At 45.5% G+C, this 20225-nt stretch overlaps 1 protein-coding gene across 12 annotated transcripts in view; it reads left to right on the top strand.

Annotated features, from left to right (window-relative positions):
- GDPD5 (glycerophosphodiester phosphodiesterase domain containing 5) overlaps nucleotides 1–20225 on the top strand; it is a 194293-nt gene that overhangs the window by 153353 nt on the left and 20715 nt on the right. For all 12 annotated transcript variants that reach the window (XR_012585197.1, XR_012585198.1, XR_012585199.1 and 9 more), the window contains 3 exons: nucleotides 953–1046; nucleotides 4791–4936; nucleotides 16954–17036. Coding sequence is in view for 7 of the 12 variants with exons in the window: in XM_074572293.1 (XP_074428394.1) it covers nucleotides 953–1046; nucleotides 4791–4936; nucleotides 16954–17036 (323 nt within the window). In the remaining 5 variants the exon portion in view is untranslated. The remainder of the gene's footprint in view (nucleotides 1–952; nucleotides 1047–4790; nucleotides 4937–16953; nucleotides 17037–20225) is intronic.

Here is a 20225-nt window from a genome sequence, read left to right on the forward strand (position 1 = left end):
CTCTCTGGGCAACCTGGGCCAGTGTCTCACCACCCTCAGCGTAAAACATTTCTTCCTTCTACCTAGTCTGACTCTATCTTCTTGTAGTTTAAAGTTATTACTCCTTGTCCTAGCACTACAGGTCCTGCTAAAAAGTCTCTATCTTTCCTTTAGGCCCCCTATAAGTACTGAAAGGCTGCAATAAGGTCTCCCTGGAGCCTTGTCTTCTCCAGGCTGAACCCCCCACCTCTCTCAGCCTGTCCTCACAGCAGAGGGGCTCCAGCCCTCCCAGCATCTCTGGGGCCTCCTCTGGCCCCGCTCCAACAGCTCTGTGTCTCTCCTGTGCTGAGGCCCCAAAGCTGGAGGCAGCACTGCAGGGGGGTCTCCCCAGAGCGGAGCAAAGGGGCTAATCCAGGTCCCCCTGGATGACATCCTGTCACTTAGGCATGTCAACTACACCATTCAGTTTGGTTTCATCTGCAAACTTGCTGAGGATGTCCTCGATCCCGCTGCCTATGTTGTTGATGAAGATGTTAAACAGTACTGGTCCCAGTGCAGACCCTGAGGGACACCACTCATGACTGATCTCCATCCAGACATTGAGCTGTTGACCAGTGTTCAACTGGACTACAAGGAACTTAAAACTTGGTGGCACCAAGAGCCTTACTTGAATTTGCTTGGTGTCTAAAGAGACCTTTTTCCAAATATCTGTGTGTTTGGGTGCACTATTCCCCACGAAGGGGTTTAGAGCTTTCCTGCTTTGCCTTCATAGTGCTCTGAGTCCCAAAGGCAATGGTAAGCTTTGGAAGAAGAGATGGCCAACACAGATGCAGGAGCCTGATGTAGGAATGATGTGAAATCCAACTGGGAACAGAGTGGTCTAATGCACTATGAAGCATGTAAGATCAATGAATTTTCAAGGTGCTGGGTGGTTTGTTCATCACCTTTTCTCTCCTCTTCTCATGTCCTGCAGGCCACAGCCCCTTTCTTGCACATAGGAGCACTTGCAGCTGTCACAGCCCTGTCGTGGTTGATAGCGGGGCAGTTTGCACGAACGGAGAAAGCCAGTGAGTACCCCTTGTGTGTTGGTCAGGGGCTGGTGGGTGGCTGCTGGGGTGTTGGGTGCTCGTGTTGGGAACCAGCTGGCAGGAGGCAGTGCTGGTTCCTTCCCTGGGCTCAGCAGCCTCCAGCTCAGCCACGCTGGGGAAGTGGTTGCTCTCCTAGAGTAACCTGGCTGAATCTGGTCTGGGGGTGCATCCAGAACCCACAGCTGCTGCTTTCTGGTCAGAAGCGCACCAGGCTTGGAGGTGAAAGTGTTGTTTTCAATACTGAAATGAGTAAAAGCATCCGGATTTCTATCAATCTGCTTTAGAAAATATAAATGCACCCTCCACAGCTAACCTGCAGTGTTCTTCTCTGGTTCTTATGAGCATTTCTCCCTTCCCTCATCTCGTTGGCTCTTGTTCATCTGCATTTCTAGGTGGATCTGGCTTTCGAAAGCCTTCATGGACTTGTTGCTTGTGATGCAGTAGCACCCAGAGGGCTCAGTAGAGATCTGGTCCCCTAATAGTTGGGTGCTTCCTAAAATGCACATTGAGACATGGTCTAAGGGTGGTGAAGGACACACTGAACCCAGCTCTTCTTGATGGTCCTATCCACTAAAATAAGCTTTTCTCTGCATCTCCACTGTCCCACCTCATTGCCAGGGGCTCTCCCAAGCCTGAGCTGTTCCTCCAGGTTTTTTTGTGAAACAATTTGATCCTTCTGTGCCCTCAGAAGTGTTTTTCTTCAGGGCGTCCATGGACGTTCTCAGACATTTGTGCCAGCTCCAGGAAAATTACTTTAATTGCTATTTAACCTGCAGCAAAATACAAGCCCTGGAAGGATTTGGCGGCACTTGTGACAGACTTCCAAGAAGTAGGAGTTAAGAATGAGGAAACGGTGTCTGAAGATGGAAAGATTTTGATATCCAGAGAGACCTTTCAAAGAAAGAATTGCTCTGCCTTTATTTATAAATATGCCAATAAAGCTGTACCTGGTGGTTCTTAAATATGTTCTACCATGTAATTAGGCTGCCAGTTGAGGGAGGATTTGTGGTTACGCCTAGACCAGAGACTGCATGTGCTCCTTCTGAATTCCTCATAGTTTTTTTCCTTACAGCTGAGTTCCCTGAAAATGGCTTTTTTGTTTGTTTTTAATAAGCCAGGAAGCTGTTTTCCTCCTTCTTTTTTATTTATTTATTTTTTGCCCCTAGGTTGGGTTGGGTTTTTGTGTTTGTTTTTAAGGAAAAGCATTCATCTCTTCTGTACCGTTGGCTCTTAAAGTTATTTCAGGGTCATTTTACTTGTGAAAGGTATCTTACCTGGAGGAGTTTACAGACTTTTTGGTACAGGTATGTTTGACATGGTGGTATGAAAAACAGAAGAGGAGAACTGAAATCTCTGTGAGAATCTACAGTTGCTTGTAATGGGGAAAATAAGATTTTGCTCACTAATAATAATCTTTTGGAAATAACTGGTGAAGCTGCAGTCATTGGTGCAACAATCCGTTCTTGTCTTTTTTAAGGCATGTGACAATCTTCAGCAACTGGCTTTTTTACGAAGCGAATTTACACCTTTCTTTTTTTTTCTTTTTGTTCCCCCATGCTACTTTTTCCAAACCTGGAGAATAGAAGTTTCTTCTATAGCTACAGTGTTTTAAAAGGTAGTAGCTTGTTTTCAAAGCTTGCTTCTGAGGTCAGATAGAAAACATGGGACTCAAAGCAGCCCTGTAAGCCTTGAGTAGTAAACAGCAGTGTAACGTGGTCTTCCAGGAGCCCAAACTAGGCTGGAGTGGTCACTAAGAGCAAAAGGAATGGAGAAGGAAGGCTTGCATGTAAATTGTGGGTGTTGTCATGCTGTAGAAAGTGGGAGATTTAATCCGTCCTGCTTGCTTGTCTTGGGTGGTCATCAGGAGAGCTTCCATACAGACCATCCAACATCAAATTGAACAGTATGTACTTTGCTTGTATTTCATTTTGGGTCTTTTTTTTTGTGTGCATGATCTCAGTTCCCACATATGCATGGCTGGGTGAGGTCTTCAACTCTGTTTATAGAGTCACAGAATGGTTTAGTTTGGAAGGGACCTTAAAGACCATCTAGTTCCACCCCCCTGCTCTGGGCAGGGACACCTCCCACTAGACCAGGCTGCTCGAAGCCCCGTCCAACCTGGCCTCGAACACCTCCAGGGATGGAACATCCACAACATGGTCTGTAACCCATGCTGATGCATCCTTTCTTGTGGATGCACTCCAATGATAAAAATATTTGGAAGCCCACGCATTTCACGAGGTGCTTGCCTTTAGTCTGGATCTGAGCTATTTAATCCCTAAACTGCAGTACTAGGAAGGAAGGGACCAGATTCTTTGCACAGCCTGGGACTTTGCTGACAATTAGGCTGGTTTTCAAAGCCTGGTTGGTGCGTGGCGTTCCTGGGGTGAGCAAGAACTGGGTCAGGATCACGTCCTGTGTCCGTCTGGAGGTTTTGATGTTGGTAACGCTCAACTCCAAGGCACCATACTTTTATGGTGCAGGACACAGCATGAACTCACTTAGCAAGATACCATTCAGTTCCTTGAATGCTCTGTGGGTGATTGACATCTCTTCCAGAGAGGAGGAAAAATTATCTGGCAAGGTTACTAGTGTTACTTTCTGGCTTGTCGGAACATGTTTGAATGAGGCTATTAGATACTGGAAGCAAAAAGTGGTTTGTTTGTGTGAAACCAGAGCTGGGCTGTTCTGTCCTTCCCCTAAAAAAAAAAAAAAGCCTTCTCTATCTTGCGTCCATGGCAAATATTTGTTTTAAAGGGTTTTTTTGGAGGTTCTCCCTTGAGTCTAAAGCCTTAATGAGTTTGAAAAATAAATAATAATTAAAAAAAGAAGTCTTGTGCTTTAATATGTGTGGTTTCAAGAGACTCCAAATAGCTCAGGAGTTCAAGGGTGCCTGTTGTTCTTTATAAGGGAATGCTGGGAACAAGGGGGGGTTCTGTTGTGCTGTCAGCGCCTTTGAAAGATTCCCAGATGCTCTGGACTTCGTGAAAAGTCACTGGTATTTGGCGGCTGGGGCACGGCGTGGGAGGTAGGACTGCTCATCTGTCCCCAGGCACTGCAGCCATCACCCCCTTGGCTGCATTTGCTGGTCCTGAAATATTGCTGCTCGCAGAGACCCCGAGGAGTTCAGCACCATCCCAAACCAGGGATTTATTTAAACACGCCCGACTTAATCAGTAAAACATTTATTGCAAATTAACTCGGTTCTGGCTGGCACAAATCCTTATGCAGAAACAGCTAAAGTGGCTTTACCCTGGCTGAAACGGGTGGTGTTGGTGAACCACTAGTATAAACACAAGTGATGTAAACCCAGGTGATATTAAATGCACCCCCACGTGGTGCTGTGACTTATTTGTAGATACGTGTAACTGGTGATCTATTTCTGCTGTCAGGCAGGGCAAAATTTGGTGCTGTCCCACCCAAAGGGCCGGAAATCAGCAGTGTTTTGGTCTTCGTGGCTGGGACTTTAAGCAATTCGCTTAACTTTTTGTTTCCCCCATATAAAATGAAGTGAACCACACCACCCCCACCCCCCCCTCAGGACTTGATTAGCTCAAAGAGATTATTTTAACTGGAATATGTTTTTCCCTAAAGACTCGGGACAGTGGCTGTAGACCAGTCTCTCCTCTTGAGGAAGATGAAGGTTCCTTGACTTTGCTCCTGTGGTGTGAGGAGGTCAGGACCAACCTTTTCACCAGCTCTTTCTCTCTCTTTCCCTCTCAGCTTCTCAGATGCTGATGTTCACTGCATACCTCGCAGTTGTAGTTGCACTTTACCTTGTCCCTCTCACCATCTCGTCCCCTTGCATAATGGAGAAGAAGGCTCTGGGACCAAAGCCAGCCATTATAGGTCACCGCGGAGCACCGATGGTGAGTAGGCTTAATTGTTTAATACCGCGTTGTCTGACTCTTCTGCCTGTGTAAAGGATGGTACCAGATCTGCTGGTCTCCAGGCTGCTCTCCAGAGAATATATACGACAAATATAACTTTGAAACACCCCTCCTGGCTAGAATTACTGTGGTGGTAAATCAGTATGTGAACCCAGAGTCAAGTGAGGCCCCAGACGTTCTAGATGCTTTATGAACAAAAGGACAGGCCTTGCCTTGCTCAGGGTGGTTTGTGCCATTGCATTTTCCTGGCTGCTAGTTCTGCTGGTTTTTGCTCTCCAGGCTTGGCCCTTGAGCTGGAGCAGTAGTTGTTTGTGACTTTTCTTGTTTATTTATTTTTTTTTTTGGTTTAGAGCTTGTGGCTCAGTCTTCATGTCCTTTGCAGGACCTCACCAGCAGTGGTTAAACTCAGCTCGCAGCAAGATGCCTTGAATGTGCAAAAACAAACAAACAAGCTGTGCTGACCCTACATGACTGCATGGTACTCTTGCATTGCAGATCATCATGAGACTGGGTGAGGTGACGAAACATTCCTGTCATCTGCCTCTGGGTAGACTTTGAAATCATAATAATGTCGTCCTTTCTTCTCCAAGGTCTCTGGACATGTTCAGGCTAAAGATGGAGCATGTCAGCTTGGGCTCAGCTCTGGGCTTGGATAAATCTGTCCTGCAGTGTTTGGTCATACTGGTCTGGGTCTCTCGTTTGGGTTCTTCTTTACCTAGGTCTGTTGTACAGTGGTATCTCCATGTGTCTCTGCTGGTTGGTTGACTTCAGACAAGATAGTATACTGCAGTGTAGGCACTGGCCTTGCAAATGTGTTTGTTTTTTTTTTTTTTTTAAGGCATCCAACTAACTTTTTTTTCTGATATTCAAAGCAGAAAAAAATATCTATATAGACTGTCAGAACTTATTTGGCATGCTTGAGCATGCTTATTTGGCATGCTTATTTGGCGTGCTTGAGCTCATCTCCAAGTCCAAGAGTGTGCACTAGGAGTTTGCTAGGTGAGATAAGCACCTGTCATGACACAGAAGTATTTTATTTTAGTTCTCTTTATTTTTAATGATTCCTTTCTTTAAGGAATCCTTGAAATGCCAGCTTCACTTGCGTCACTCTTGACTATATTGCCTCTGTGGGTGGTGGAATGAAGTTCTGGGCATGATAAATGCTTTTTCCTGTCCTACTGAGTTTGTACCAGCCATGAAGGCCGGAAGAAGCCAAGTGAGAACCTGTGCTTTCTTCATGGCACGAAATCACAAAACCTGTTAGGAGATTTTCTTCCTGTGCGGTTTCCAGGCCAGCGTACACCCTCTAGCCTTCTAAAAAAATTAAACAGCAGACAAATTCCTTCTATTTTGCAGATAATTTACATAAGCCTTACATGGAGCAAGACTCCCAGCAGAGACTTGGTCCTTTGCTTTCCTTCATGTTCTTCCTTGGAGCCAACAAACACTCCTTGCAGCATGGAATAAACCTATCTAGGGAGAAGATGTGTAGGTGGAGTGCTGAGGGACATGGTTTAGTAGTAACTTGGCAGTGCGAAGTTAATGGTTGGACTTGATGATCTTAAAGGTCTCTTCCAACCACCAACCATAATGATTTTATGATTCTAAGATGCTGCTTGTACGTTAAGGTGCAGAGGGCTGCAAAAGTTCATGAAGAGTGGTGGTCGAGGAGGACACTCAGTGCTGCATGTTGGAGCTATGGCCCAGGTGGTGTTCAGCAGGGTGCATCCCTCCCCTTCACCATTCCCTGATACATAGAGCTGGTTGTCTGTTAACAGCAGATGGTTTTCTCCGAAGCCTGCAAGAAGCAAGATCAGAGACTAGCAAGCCTTGTTCCAGCCTCCAAGCAATAGTCTGCATGTTCCATGATGAGTTGGCACTAGGTTTATCCAACTGCTTTGCCTTTGCTGTGTGTGTAGTGAGTGTCTTCTGACTGTGCCCTTGAATGGCAAAGCTGAGAATGGGCTAAGAAAGACGGTGACCAGAGGGAGATGGTCAGAACCTTGTCAGAACCTACTTCCATCCATGCCCAGCTTTTCACTGCATCAAATGTCACCTTGAATTCGAAGAGCTCCACCTCCAGTGCAAGTCTTCAGGTTGTACTAAATCATATTAAGGGCCACGAGGATGATCAGAGGGCTGGAGCACCTCTGCTATGGGGACAGACTGAAGGAGTTGGGGTTGTTCAGTCTGGAGAAAAGAAGGCTCTGATGAGACCTTGTAGGGACCTACCAGTATCTTAAGGGGGCCTACAAGAAAGCTGGGGAGGGACTTTTTAGGATGTCGGGGAATGGTAGGACTAGAGGGAATGGATTAAAACTAGAGATGGGTCGATTCAGACTGGACGTTAGGAAGAAGTTGAGGGTGGTGAGACACTGGAACGGGTTGCCCAGAGAGGTGGTGGAAGCCCCGTGCCTGGAAGTTTTTAAGGCCGGGTTGGATGGGGCTCTGAGCAACCTGATCTAGTGGGAGGTGTCCCTGCCCATGGCAGGGGGGTTGGAACTAGATGATCTTTAAGGTCCCTTCCAACCCTAACAATTCTATGATTCTATGTTATCTGCTTGGAAACTAATGGGTTTAAAGCCTTGCCAGAAGGAACTACAAGACAGACATTGAGGTGCTGGAGCATGTCCTGAGAAGGGCAATGCAGCTGGTGAGGGGTCTGGAGCACAAGTCTTGTGAGGAGCAGCTGAGGGAGCTGGGGGTGTTCAGCCTGGAGAAAAGGAGGCTGAGGAGAGACCTTCTCGCTCTCTGCAACTCCCTGAAAGGAGGGGGTAGCCGGGGGGGGTTGGTCTCTTCTACCAAGGAACAGGCCATGGGACAAGAGGAAACGGCCTTAAGTTGCACCAGGGGAGGTTTAGGATGGATATTAGGAGAAATTTCTTCACTGAAGGGGTTATCAAGCATTGGAACAGGCTGCCCAGGGACAAGGTGGAGTCGCCATCCCTGGAGGTATTTAAAAGCCATGCAGACGTGGTGCTGAGGGACATGGGTTAGTGATGCTTTTTGTCAAAATTAGGTTGATGGTTGGACTTGATGATCTTAAAGGTCCCTTCCAACTTAAGTCTATGGAAAAGAAAAAGGGGAAGAAAAAAATTAAGTAAATTAAGCATTTCACCTACAGGGTCTTGATTCACAGGGCTGCTTGCTATGCTTTTTGCTGTTGAGCCCAACTGTATGTATATTTATTTTGGAGAAATGGCCAAGTGGAGCTGGGGAGGAGGAAATAGCCCAAGGGAAGAGTCTGGAGACTGGGCTGTAGGACACAGACATCCTCCCTTGGGCAAAGTCAAGATCAAAAGTCTGCAGAGCCTGGGAGTTTGGGACCTGAGGTGAAACTAAATCTTAGTGGGACTGGAGATGATAAAAAGCGATGCAACATTTGCCTTCAAATCTCCTTAAGCAAGACAAATGTGATTTGCTGTGCAGACAACATGCTCTCTGGTGGAGCTTGATATAGCTGGTTGCTTCAGTTGTCTGGTGGGACGGGGTTTGTAATATTGCATTTGTACATCTAATGCTCTTATAACAGAAAGACACAAATGCAACTGAGTGCTCTTCTGACAAAAGCCAGCAAAGGAGATCCATGGGGTGGCTGAAGATTCTTGTAGTCCTGGAAGAAAGGATTTGTTGGGGACGTGGCATATGGTGTACGGGGCAAAAGGTGGTGAAACTGAGAGTTTCCCAGGAAAGCTGTAGATGTGTGCGCTTCCTGAGGGATACAGTACTGAGGGATGCTGATCCATCAGTGCATGCAGCCTGCTCCTCAAACAGGGTCAATGATCTTCCTTTGTGCTCCAGAGCCTGCTTTCCTCTATGTGTGCACATATCACAGAATCACAGAATGGTTAAAGTTGGAAAGGGCCTTAAAGATCGTCTCGTTCCAACCCCCCTGCTTTGAGCAGGGACACCTCCCACTAGACCAGACTGCTCAAAGCCTCATCCAACATACCCTGTCTCCTCTTGTCCCTTTAGGATCTTTAAGACCAACATTCATAGCATCTGTGTGAGCGTGACTCAACTGCTGTCGTCCTCCTGTGGAGGAAAAAAGTGAAGAACAGAGGCCATATGGCTTGTATAATTTACCTTGAAACACTGGAGGAGGGGAAAAAGTCCTTGCATTTTAAGTAGCAAGAGAAAATCAGAAACTATCTTGTCATCTCTACCCAGATGAAGTGTGGCTTTTTGCACTACAGGGGAGCTACTGGTTCCACGCTGGCTGACCATTTGTCTGTAGTGGTAGTGCTCCTCTAAGCTATGTGCCTTTGGTATCATCCCGTTCCCCCAGGAACTTTAATTCACTGCTAGAAAGGCTTCTGCATGGCTTCTTGTACCTTCTCTTGCCTAAATATCATCCAGTCATGCCCACTTCTCGCTATGCTAAATGTCCATTCCCATCAGGGTGCTATCTGAAAACCTTTTCTCTTAGCAGGCATGTAGTTAATCAATCAATTTCTTTTCAAAGGCTCTTTTAAAATGAATTATTCAGGCTCAAGATCAGTTTCTGTCCTTTTGGACTCCCATCAGGAGAGCATCAGGGCTGTGGCAGCAATGTGCTGGGAATTGAGGGCTCCAGCCCTCGCTTGATGTCTGTTGGTTTGAAAGGGTCTTGTCCTGATGGGTACAAGAATTGTCTGACACCCCAAAGTGTGAGATGGGATTCTCTGTAAATTTTGCATGTCAATATGTTAAACTTTTCAGATGGCTTTATGAGCAAGTGTCTGTTGTCTTTGGTCTTCCATCTTTTTATTCTTCTTAGAGAAATTTAGTTGCATTTTGTCTTCAATGGCGATAGATTTGACTGTCTTCTCCTTATGATGGTAAATATGCCATTTATGCTGAGGATACGCCACAACAAGGGTAGAATGTAAAAGCTGGGCCCAAACCTGAGATGGAAACAAGGAACTTCACCCAGTAGGACACCAACATCTACTGCCATTTGCACCTTTAAAGTCTTCTCTCAAATGTCTTTCCTCACATGGTGCTTCAGGTTGAGGCAGGTTGTCTTTGGTTTCAGGATCTGAAGAAGGTGCTGTCCATAATGTTGAATCCTACTTGCTTTTACATTGTTAGTCCTAAATATACAGTCCTTATAAAAATAATTAGGCTCATCATGATGGTCTTTGATCTCAAATTATAGGTAAATCACCCAAAGGATTAATAATAGCAAGGACTTATCTGAGCAAAAACTGTATGTGTCTCCTTGGAAACCTTCATGAAGCCTAGAAGCTCACCTCCCATTACTGGGACCAAAAAGCTACTGGTTGGTCTAAAAACAGGCTAAACCTGTGGAAACCTTCCAAGCATGTCAGAGGCAAGAACAGCTCTTGACTTCAGAGCTGGAGGCTACAAATAGCATCGAAATAAACGCTTCTGGCAAACCACCCATACAGCTGGTTTTTGGCAGGTCTTAACAGGACTGAGAAAGACTGTGCCGAAACAGCTGCCCGTGTGGCGCTCATGCCGTTGGGCTCCTTCCTGCATGGCAGACAAAGTCCATTTCCTTGCTGAGCACAGGCACCGTGCTGGGAGGATCATTTTTCGGCGGTGCTGACTCATTGGCTTTGCACAACTCCGGAGTGGAAAAGTACCCATTGCTGGGACAAAGTACCTTGGTGGGTGGCCAACGTTTAATTGCACTTAGGATTTGCCTGTTGGGTTACTGCACGGGAATGTTTTGCCTCGACAAGGAGTGTGTTGTGTTGTTCCCGGGAAAATTCCAGCAAATATGGCTGTGCATATGTGGAGTTAATTATTTAATTATTTTTTTTTGACACCTGAAGGTGAAGCCCCCAATATACGTTGGTGTTCTCACAGAGATGCTGTTTTGTCATCTTGTGGTACCAACTATCGATAGAATCAGTAATGAAGACTTCTGGTTGTGGAACGTGGCTTATTGGAGACCTTTCAGCTAATGAAGAACTGGTGATTTCTTTCTATTGTTTTAGGGTTTTGTTTTCTTAGTTGTTTTGAGGGCCTGTATTTCATCTTGGGTACCAAAACTTTGCCACCACCTATTTGGGATGGCTTTTTTTTTTCAGGGCTCTGAAGCGCTTTGGTGTTTGCTGCTGAAATCAAGAAGCATTTGGTTTGCTGTACGTCTTACGCACACCAACCTATTAAAGATATGGCCAATTAACCTGTCTGCTGGTCTGATCAATAGTAACAAACAATCACAATTAGCATCTTCTGTCAGACCTGGAGAAAGGCTCGTGTTCACTGAAATAAATCTATGTAGGCTTAGGTAGTCTTTCATTAAATCAAGCCTCAGCTTTTTTTTGTGTGCTGTGCAACAATAATGAGGTCTCATCTCCTATATCTAGTTATTAAATTTGTAATGGCTTTTTGCTTTTGAGTTTATCCAGTTGTGCAAGGCAATCCTTTATTTTTTAACTCTTTCTGTTTTGTGCTTTTCCCCCTTCCTTTCAGTCTAGTTGAGCAGTTTCCAGAAGCATTGGATGTGGATGCTCTCTAAAATACCTTGAATTCTTAGGGATTAAAGATACATTTTATCCTATTTTTTAAACACTACCATTATTGCCTTATAGTGAGCTGGCATGATGGGACACTAATGCTGAAATCAACGTACTGGCAGATCCCACACTAAGTCCCATACTGGGAACTTCCAAAGGGCATCTTTTTACAGGAAGGAAAATACCGTTTTTTCAGGTATCATGCCTTGTGTTTTCAGTCCAGTTATTGGCCCATGAGGAAAATGATATTGAAAAGGAGAGATAAGGGAGGGAAAACTGAGAAATACTTTAAATGATGCTCATGTTTCTAAAAGGATGAGAAAATATCCTTAAATCTTCTCGATGAAGCAAAGATCAAATCCTTCAGTCCAGCTCAGCGCACAATGACAGAGGTTATACTTTGGAACAAATTTGGTTCTTCTGTGCAAGCTTCTTCATTAGCCTCCCCAACATGCAAATGATGCAGTGATTTTTATTTCTGAAGGCCTTGCGAAGTGGCTAATTAGGGGGAAAATACAGTTTAGCGATGTCCAGCTGTAGCAAGGCTGCACTGCTCTAACTAACACCCTTTTGTAATCTTTATTAAGGAAGGTCCAAAGCTCTTGACTCCATTTGAAAGCCTTTGCAATTGACTTCTGAGCACAAAAATAGTCAAAATGAGTTCATCCATGGGTAATTTTCTAGAAATTCATTGCTGCATCTCTGTAGCAGGAAGAAATGAATAGTAGCCTGATTTTTACAAGGGATGAGCCTATCAAACTAAGTGAGAAGAGAAGGAATAGCTTCTAGAAACCCTATGTGGCATCTGTCTGTGGCTTTCAGTGGATGTTGGCATGGTTTATACAGGGCAGAGGCTTTGGAGTGAAATCATTGCTTTCAGCCCCAAGACTTCTTTCACATCAGCACTGGTTTCTCAAGAAATGGGTTGTGTCCCGTTGCACCAGGTCACTGCAAACCTGGATTTGAGTTTTAGACATAGCGTGCCTGAATGTATTGTATCAAGGAGGAAAATCCATCAAAGAAACTGGAGGGAGACAGAGAAATACAAGCAGAAAGATTATGCACTTGTTTAGTTCTTGCAGTTTTGCTGTAAAACCTTTTTTTTAAAAAAAAGAAAAATCAGCACTAATCACAGCAAGTTATTTCTGTACCAGCAACTGTCCTGCTTGGATGCATCTCTGCTGTAAACATACTGAATCTGGGGCTTCTGCTCCCTCTTTCTTGAAGGGAGACAGAGGCAGGCTGGAATGATGGAAATATCTGTTATTCAGATTCTCTCTTTTCACAAAAAACTCACATTGTAAGAGATACGAACTCATGGCACAGAGAGATCCTGCCGCCAAAGTGGTGCCAGGGGAGCCTCCAGGTATAGGCAGCATCTGATTTTAGGGGACAGGGTTAAATTTTCTTTCCTGGCTTTCTGGTTGACCTTTACTGGGTTATGTCATTGGTGTGAGCGGCTTGTTCAGTCCCCTCAAGGCTAGAATCGACCGAGAGGTTTAGAAACAGGGGGAGGACAACCTTCTGCATGGATGATGGGCTTATTTGGAGAAGCAATTATTTATATCAGGGTGACTGGCTCTGGCCAGGTTAGGAGCTTAACCACCACATGCTCACAGGAAGGTGACATCTTTGCCTTGAGGGCTTATAATCTACTTTTCAAAAGCTTCTGACTACAGAGGGAATCGGGCTGTCGAGTAATAGCATTGCGATGTTATAGAGACTACCCAGCACATGCCAACAGCACAGGTCAACATAAGAACGACATGGACCTGTTGAAGCGGGTCCAGAGGAGGGCATGAAGATGATCCGAGGGCTGGAGCCCCTCTGCTATAAGGACAGGCTGAGAGATTTGGGGTTGTTCAGCCTGGAAAAGAGAAGGCTCTGGGGAGACCTTATAGCAGCTTTCCAGTACCTGAAGGGTGCCTGAAAGAAAGCTGGAGAGGGACTTTTTTACAAGGACATGTAGTGATAGGATGAGGGCTTAAAACTGAAAGGGGATAGATTTAGATTAAATATCAGGGAGAAATTTTTCACTTTGAGGGTGGTGAGCCCCTGTCCCAGGTTGCCCAGAGAAGCTGTGGCTGCCCCATCCCTGGAGGGGTTCAAGGCCAGGCTGGACGGGGCTTGGAGCAACCTGGTCTAGTGGGAGGTGTTCCTGCCCATGGAAGGGGGTTGGAACGAGATGATCTTTAACGTCCCTTCCAACCCAAACCATTCTATGATTCTATGCCATTGTGGGGCACGGTGTTATGGAGAGCACTTCTGCTGACGTCTGTGCTGTTCACTGATTCAGAGCAGCCAGAGATGTTCATCCATCTGTGATGCTCTTCAAGAGGGTGCTCTTGACTTCCAGTGGTAGCGTGATGAAGATGACGTTACAGCTCCTGAGTGTGTATTTGGACTGTTGGACCTTAAATGTCAGCCTGTCCTTAGAACAGTTTTAAAATGCTGCTTCCTCTGCACAGCTGAAGCTTTCAATACAGATCTGGGAAGGGAATGGATGTGCCTCATATCTGAGCAGCTGCATTGTAGCCCTGGTGGAGTCCAGTTAGGTTTTGCCTTTCTTGAAGGGTGAAGTGTGGTCTGCAGGCTCTGTAGGGGCTAGAGTTGAGGCAGGACTGGGATATTCTGCTCCTGGGGCTGAGTTCGTCTCTCCATGGGGTTAAGCTCAGTGGCATCTGTCTGACTGCTGAGGATGGGACAGTCATAGTGCACTGAGTTTTAAAACTCAAAGAAAATCTCAGGTTTTTAACTCACTGCAACCTGTATTTTAGCACTGACCCCAAGATGCAGTGCTACTTACATTGCTACTATCTTTAAGAACACCACTATCTACTAAGAATATCACCTTTATATGGCCAAATTTGTCCAGTCTGGAAAACAAATTCCAGCCCCAAAAGGCTGTTTTCCTATTTGGCTTTTATCTATCGCCTCTGTGTGCAGTCTTAGCTCTGTCTAAATTTACTTTTCCCCGGTGCAGCTGAGGGAGGCCTTCGCGTATCGGCTTGCCACCTCCGATCTGTTTGGCTCTGTGCTTCCTTCGCGTGCCTCCGGCAGCGGTGGCTGGGGCTCCCCTGTCATTTAGGTTAAAGCTTCCTCTGAATCTCAAACCAGCTGCATCTCGGGAGGGATGGTGTCCAAGCAAGGCTTGACCATGGCCCTGCAGGAACTGAAATACACTGGGAAGAGGCAAGATGCATTTTTAATCTTGTTATCAAACAGCAGAGCCTGTGCCGTCTATGGGTTGGGATTCTGCTGTGCCAGGGTTTGGTGCGCAGGTAAGACATGAGAAGACCGTGGTTATGCTGGTCCCCCTCTGCAGGGGTGGAATACTGTTGTAGCCACACTTGCTTGCCTTCATTAGCCCTGATTTGTGAAACATGAGCTCTTCATTGTGTAGGTGGGTAACAGCAGCGTCGCCCTACCCATGTCGTTGGGTTTTACATTGATTACCTGGTGGAGGTAGTCCAACTTTCCCTTTTCAGTCTCCCTTAGCCTGAGAGATAATTTACAACTCAACACGCTGCATTTTCTATTCCTTGTGTGTCTGTATCCCTGACGAGACTGCTTATAGGGGCATGGTTTCCATTGCTGCTTGATGTGGTGTCACATCTTGAGTTGGGACTCGCATGGCATCCACCCAGCAACCTTTCCTGACTCAGGCTGCTGGTCTTGCATTGCCCTTCGGTTTCTCTACCTCAGCTGTCTCCACTTTATTTCCTTGTGATTGCTGCGGTCTCTGAAAGCAAATATTGAGCATTGTTCCGTATGGAGAGGATCGCCTTGCAGTGTTATCCTGAGGAAACCTGAGCTACTTGCAGGAGGAAAGCCGAGATGCTGAAAGCAACCCAAGGAGATGGAGCAGGCCTGCCTGTATGAGACCTCTAGATCTTTATGTGGCTGCTGCTCCCTGCTGACAGCTCTGGGCATCGTGACTATATTGCAAAAAGCACTTTTAGCTTGACCTTGCGTGACCCAGTGCTGGGCTGTACAAGAGGCTGTGATGGGGGCGTTGCCTCTGTCTTCTCCTAGACAAGTCAGGCTTTGATTGGGAGCTTTTTTAGGAAGAGTACGTACCCCTGTGTTGAACAAACAGAAAAATGAACTAGTATTGACGCGTGGCTTGAGCCAGAGGAATTCAGAAGAGAGATACCAAAGCTATGTGAAGGTTGTGTTGGTGACATTTGGTCCGATTATTTTACCCCAAAGCTTTGCTGACCTGAGCATGTAAGGTGATCAGCTAATAAGAAAATGAATGATTTTTCAGAGACACCTCGAAGTCTGAGCAGTTCTTTGTATTTATTTGGCATGTTGCTTGCATGGCGCATTTAGGCCTTTGTTCTTAATTATTCCTCTTTCCAAACCCTGAGTAATTCCTGAAAATCATGGGTTGTGAATGCTCATTGTGTCTTGATGGAAACTTACTGGTCTTGGTGGTGGCAGAGATGAGTGGAAAAGCAGAATGTTACAGGTGCTCTAAACGTGAAAGCAAAATTGGAAAAAAGAAAACGATTTTTAAAAATAGCTTTATTTTGATGTGTTCATGTTTCAGTGCAGAACACTCGCCAGGTTTTCTCTCCACAGTTATCTGGGGTTTTTTTATGGTCTGCTTGTTGTTGGTTTATGGACATTTTGGGGACTTGCTATACTGTACTGGTTGTGTAGAAAAACAAAGTATTTGTCTTTACACTGTGTTTTTTTAAACAAACCCGAATTCTGTTACCATCTGCTCCATTCAACAGGAAGGAATTTGAAATAAAATTTGAGTCCTTATCTGTGGTAGCTGTAGGGATAAATTTTCTAGGCTTAAGGCTATTTTTCAAATTGTTAAAACTAACTGGAACATTTGTTATTAGAGAAATCAACTGATTTTTAGATGTAATAGATGTAATAGTATGAGTTTATTGAATGAGTAGATGTGGAAATAGAATATGTGCAACAACCTGCCATCTAGTTGTTCTCCATGGTATGGATAATACCCTGGTTTATGGACTTTCTTCTTTCTATAATGGCATTGTAGTCACTGTTTGCATAGAAAAGTAGGAGAATGAAGAACTGTTAAGGTGTTTCAGAGAGCTCTAGATATAACCTGTGGATAGAGAATTGGCATCACGTTAACAATCACTTTCTGGGGATCTCCAGCAAGCCACTGTTTGGGGGACCACGCTGCTGAGTGAGTCTCTTGTACACTAATTTTGCACCAGACGTCGAGCTAGCCGGGTTTCTGGTATTGCAGGTCATGATAACATCATGATGACTCTGCATTGGAGTCTGTCCTCTGTGTGAAAGACCATCAGTGGAACCAAATGTATTCGTTATCTTCAGACCTTCAGTAAGATGTAATTCTGACTGGGGGGTGCTGGTGCTCCAGTGTAACTGGACACTACATAATCTTCAAAACAAGATTGTTTTGGCTCCCTAATTATCTCTAAAACTTCCTCCCAGCACTCTTGCTGACACTGCTTTGTAAATGTTTCCACTTACTGCTAATCTCTCATTGCTCTCTTTTTTTGCCCCTAGTTGGCACCAGAAAACACTCTGATGTCCTTCCAGAAGGCAGTGGAGCAGAAGACGTATGGAGTCCAAGCTGATGTTGTACTGAGGTAAGCCACTGTGTTGGTTGGTCTGAGACTTCCTTGTGGATGGTCCAGCCATGCTGGTGGGTCTTTCCTATCTGGTGTGTGTCTGGTTGTTAGAATCATAGAATTGCCTAGGTTGGAAGAGACCTTTCAGATCATCTAGTCCAACCATCAACCTAACACTGACAAAAACCACCACTAAACCATATCTCTAAGCACTATGTCTGCCTGTCTTTTAAATACCTCCAGGGATGGTGCCTCAGCCACTGCCCTGGGCAGCTTGTTCCAATGCTTAATAACCCTTTCAGTGTAAAAATTTTTACTAATATCCATCCTAAACCTCTCCTGGCGCAACTTGAGGCCATTTCCTCTTGTCCTATCACCTTTCACTTGGGAGAAGAGACCAATCCAACAACCCAGGACCTTCTGCGCATAAAGCATGCAGAAGTTACCACTCTTTCCCATTGAAAAAGGCCCTTGGGGTGAACATATCTGATAACTCCTACGTGTCTCTATTTGTAATGCACAGATGCGACTAATTGTTTCACTGAGATGATGATTGAAGGTGAAGTTGTCCGGGTGGGGGAACCTGTATATCTTTGCCATGAAACTAATCTTAGAATCATCGAATAGTCTAGGTTGGAAGGGACCTTTAAGATTATCAAGTCCAAACATCAGCCCAACACTGCCAAAACCACCACTAACCCATGTCCCTCAGCACCACGTCTGCATGGCTTTTAAATACCTCCAGGGATGGCGACTCCACCATGTCCCTGGGCAGCCTGTTCCAATGCTTGATAACCCCTTCAGTGAAGAAATTTCTCCTAATATCCATCCTAAACCTCCCCTGGGGCAACTTGAGGCTGTTTCCTCGTGTCCCATGGCCTGTTCCTTGGGAGAAGAGACCGATCCCCCCCCGGCTACCCCCTCCTTTCAGGCAGTTGTAGAGAGCGGAAGGCCTCCCCTCAGCCTCCTTTTCTCCAGGCTGAACACCCCCAGCTCCTTCAGCCGCTCCTCACAAGACTTGTGCTCCAGACACCCCACCTTCATTTGCAGGAAGACTGTAGTTTATCCTAGAGCTTGCTTTCTTGCGGTGAAACACAGGACCTGGTTTCCAGCCTGGCTTGAAGTCTGCTGGCCTTGGGAAGAGACAGAACTGCTTAAATGTGACTTCTGCTGTGATGCCCCAGGTGCAGGGAGAGCAGAGGTCCCAAACTGACTTCATTGCATTGCAAGTCTTCAGGAGGGTTTTTACCAGCCTTGCAAAACTGTCACAAGAATTTAGTGGCCCAGGAGTAAGCTCTTCCTCCTCATATCACTAGTGCTGGGGAAGGGAGGAACCCGGTGACGCTGCTGACTGTCAAGACGTCATTCCTTGCAATGTTGAGCTGAATTGATAAGGATGATTTAGAGAGGGTTATTTCAAGAACTGTGCTTTTTTCCAGGATTGTGATCATTCTTTAGTATTCTTGTTCCTCTTCTGAACTGTGTTTCTTGCGTGAGTTACAGATGTGCAGGAGGGCAGAATTGGCATGAAGGGAACAGTAATTGCCTTACCTTGTTGATCCCTCAGTTTGTCTCCGTTCCAGCTGTAAATACAAGAAAGACTCAAAGCTGATATTTTCTTTTTCTCTGACTGCTTTGGAGGTTGGTGTTGATGGAAAGGCATTTTTTCCTGGAGGAAGATGGGCTTCTGAATTTTAATTTTTTGGGTGTTTTTTCTTCTTCCCATAATTGTTTGAGAGCAAATGATATAAAAACCTAAAGGAATTTCCCGCCCCCTGCGGAGTGGAAGGTCATTGTGGAAGGATGAAGTATGAATTGGGATGTGTGTGATACAATTCTTCTTTCAAAAGTTAGTTCATTAACTGTTATGAAGTGACAACAACACGCCTGTCCCAACTCACAATGAGCACCTGGCTCACGTGGTGGCTGAATTGGTTGTTCCCCTTAGCACTGGCCAAGGAGAAAGGTGGTCTGTTGGGAGGAGGAGGAGAGCTGGAAAAGCTCCAAGAGATTTCCATGTTGCCACTCATCAGCCATCCCAATGGAGCACTCCAAGCATCCCATAGCTTAAATGATGCCCTTGATTGGCCCAGTTATCTGAGACCCTCTCTAGGAGAGCCAAGTCCCTTTATAAGGGGACTCCAATGACCTTCAGACCAAAAAGTGAGCTGTCAACACGGCTGGCAACAGCTTTGAGAAGCGCTTGCAGCCCAGCATCCATCGCTGCCCTTATCCCTTGGAAAGATGATCTTTGTGGCTGTGGCTAGATGGGTACAGGAAATCCATTCTGGGATGTTTCTGTGTTCTTCTAGGCACGTATCAACCATGGGTGGGCTGCTTGGACATACACTCAGACCTATCGCATCCTGCTCCCCACCCATTACACACCCTACCTGGGTGGTCCTGGTTATAAAGCCAACTTTGCTTCAAGCAGCAGGAGCATAGTATCGCTGCGTGTTGCTCTCTAATCATCTATCTCCTTTCGCATCTCTTCTTCTAGAACTCTGATTTCTGTCTCTGAATTATTTTTTTTTTTTCAAAGCTGCGTCTGCTAATACATTGCGGTTAGCCTTGGGTGCTGCTGAGTGACTCTGTAAGGGGAAGGATTAGACAGGAGGGAGCGAATGTTAAGTGCCCTGTAGGATTTCTGCGCTGTGGTTAAGGCTTAGCAGTATCTCATGATGCTCTGCTGTCAGATGTTAAGACTTGAGCTCCTATCTCTCTTAAACACTCCACACTCTTAATTCTGTAGTTGTTTAGCATCTTATCTTTTTTTTTTAACCGTATTTATTAAAAATCCATCATATATTGCAGCAGTGTAGTGTACTGCTGAGCATGGTATTGCTGTGTCAGTGTGTTCATTCGGGTTGGGGGGGCAAGTCGTTGGCACAGTGCACGCTAGAAATAGCAAATAAAGATGCCAGTGACCTTTGTGATAAGGGACTTTCTGCAGGCAACGGTGAAGCTGAGGCAGCATTTGCTCCATCATCTTAACATTGTTATCCCTCCAGCTCTAGGGGGCGAGTGCTCTGGGTTGTCTCCAATTCAAATGGGGTTTGTATTTTAACCCCGTCTCCTTTCCAGACCTTATCTGAGCCTCCTATTATGAAGATGGACTCCTTGCTTTGGAAAAGGTCGCTGTAATCAGGCTGGCTGCGCTGGGTTTATCTTGATTTCTGAGTGCAGACAACTGTCCCCCTTGCCCTT

Source organism: Larus michahellis, chromosome 1, assembly GCF_964199755.1.
Source record: "Larus michahellis chromosome 1, bLarMic1.1, whole genome shotgun sequence".
Taxonomy (NCBI): domain Eukaryota; kingdom Metazoa; phylum Chordata; class Aves; order Charadriiformes; family Laridae; genus Larus; species Larus michahellis.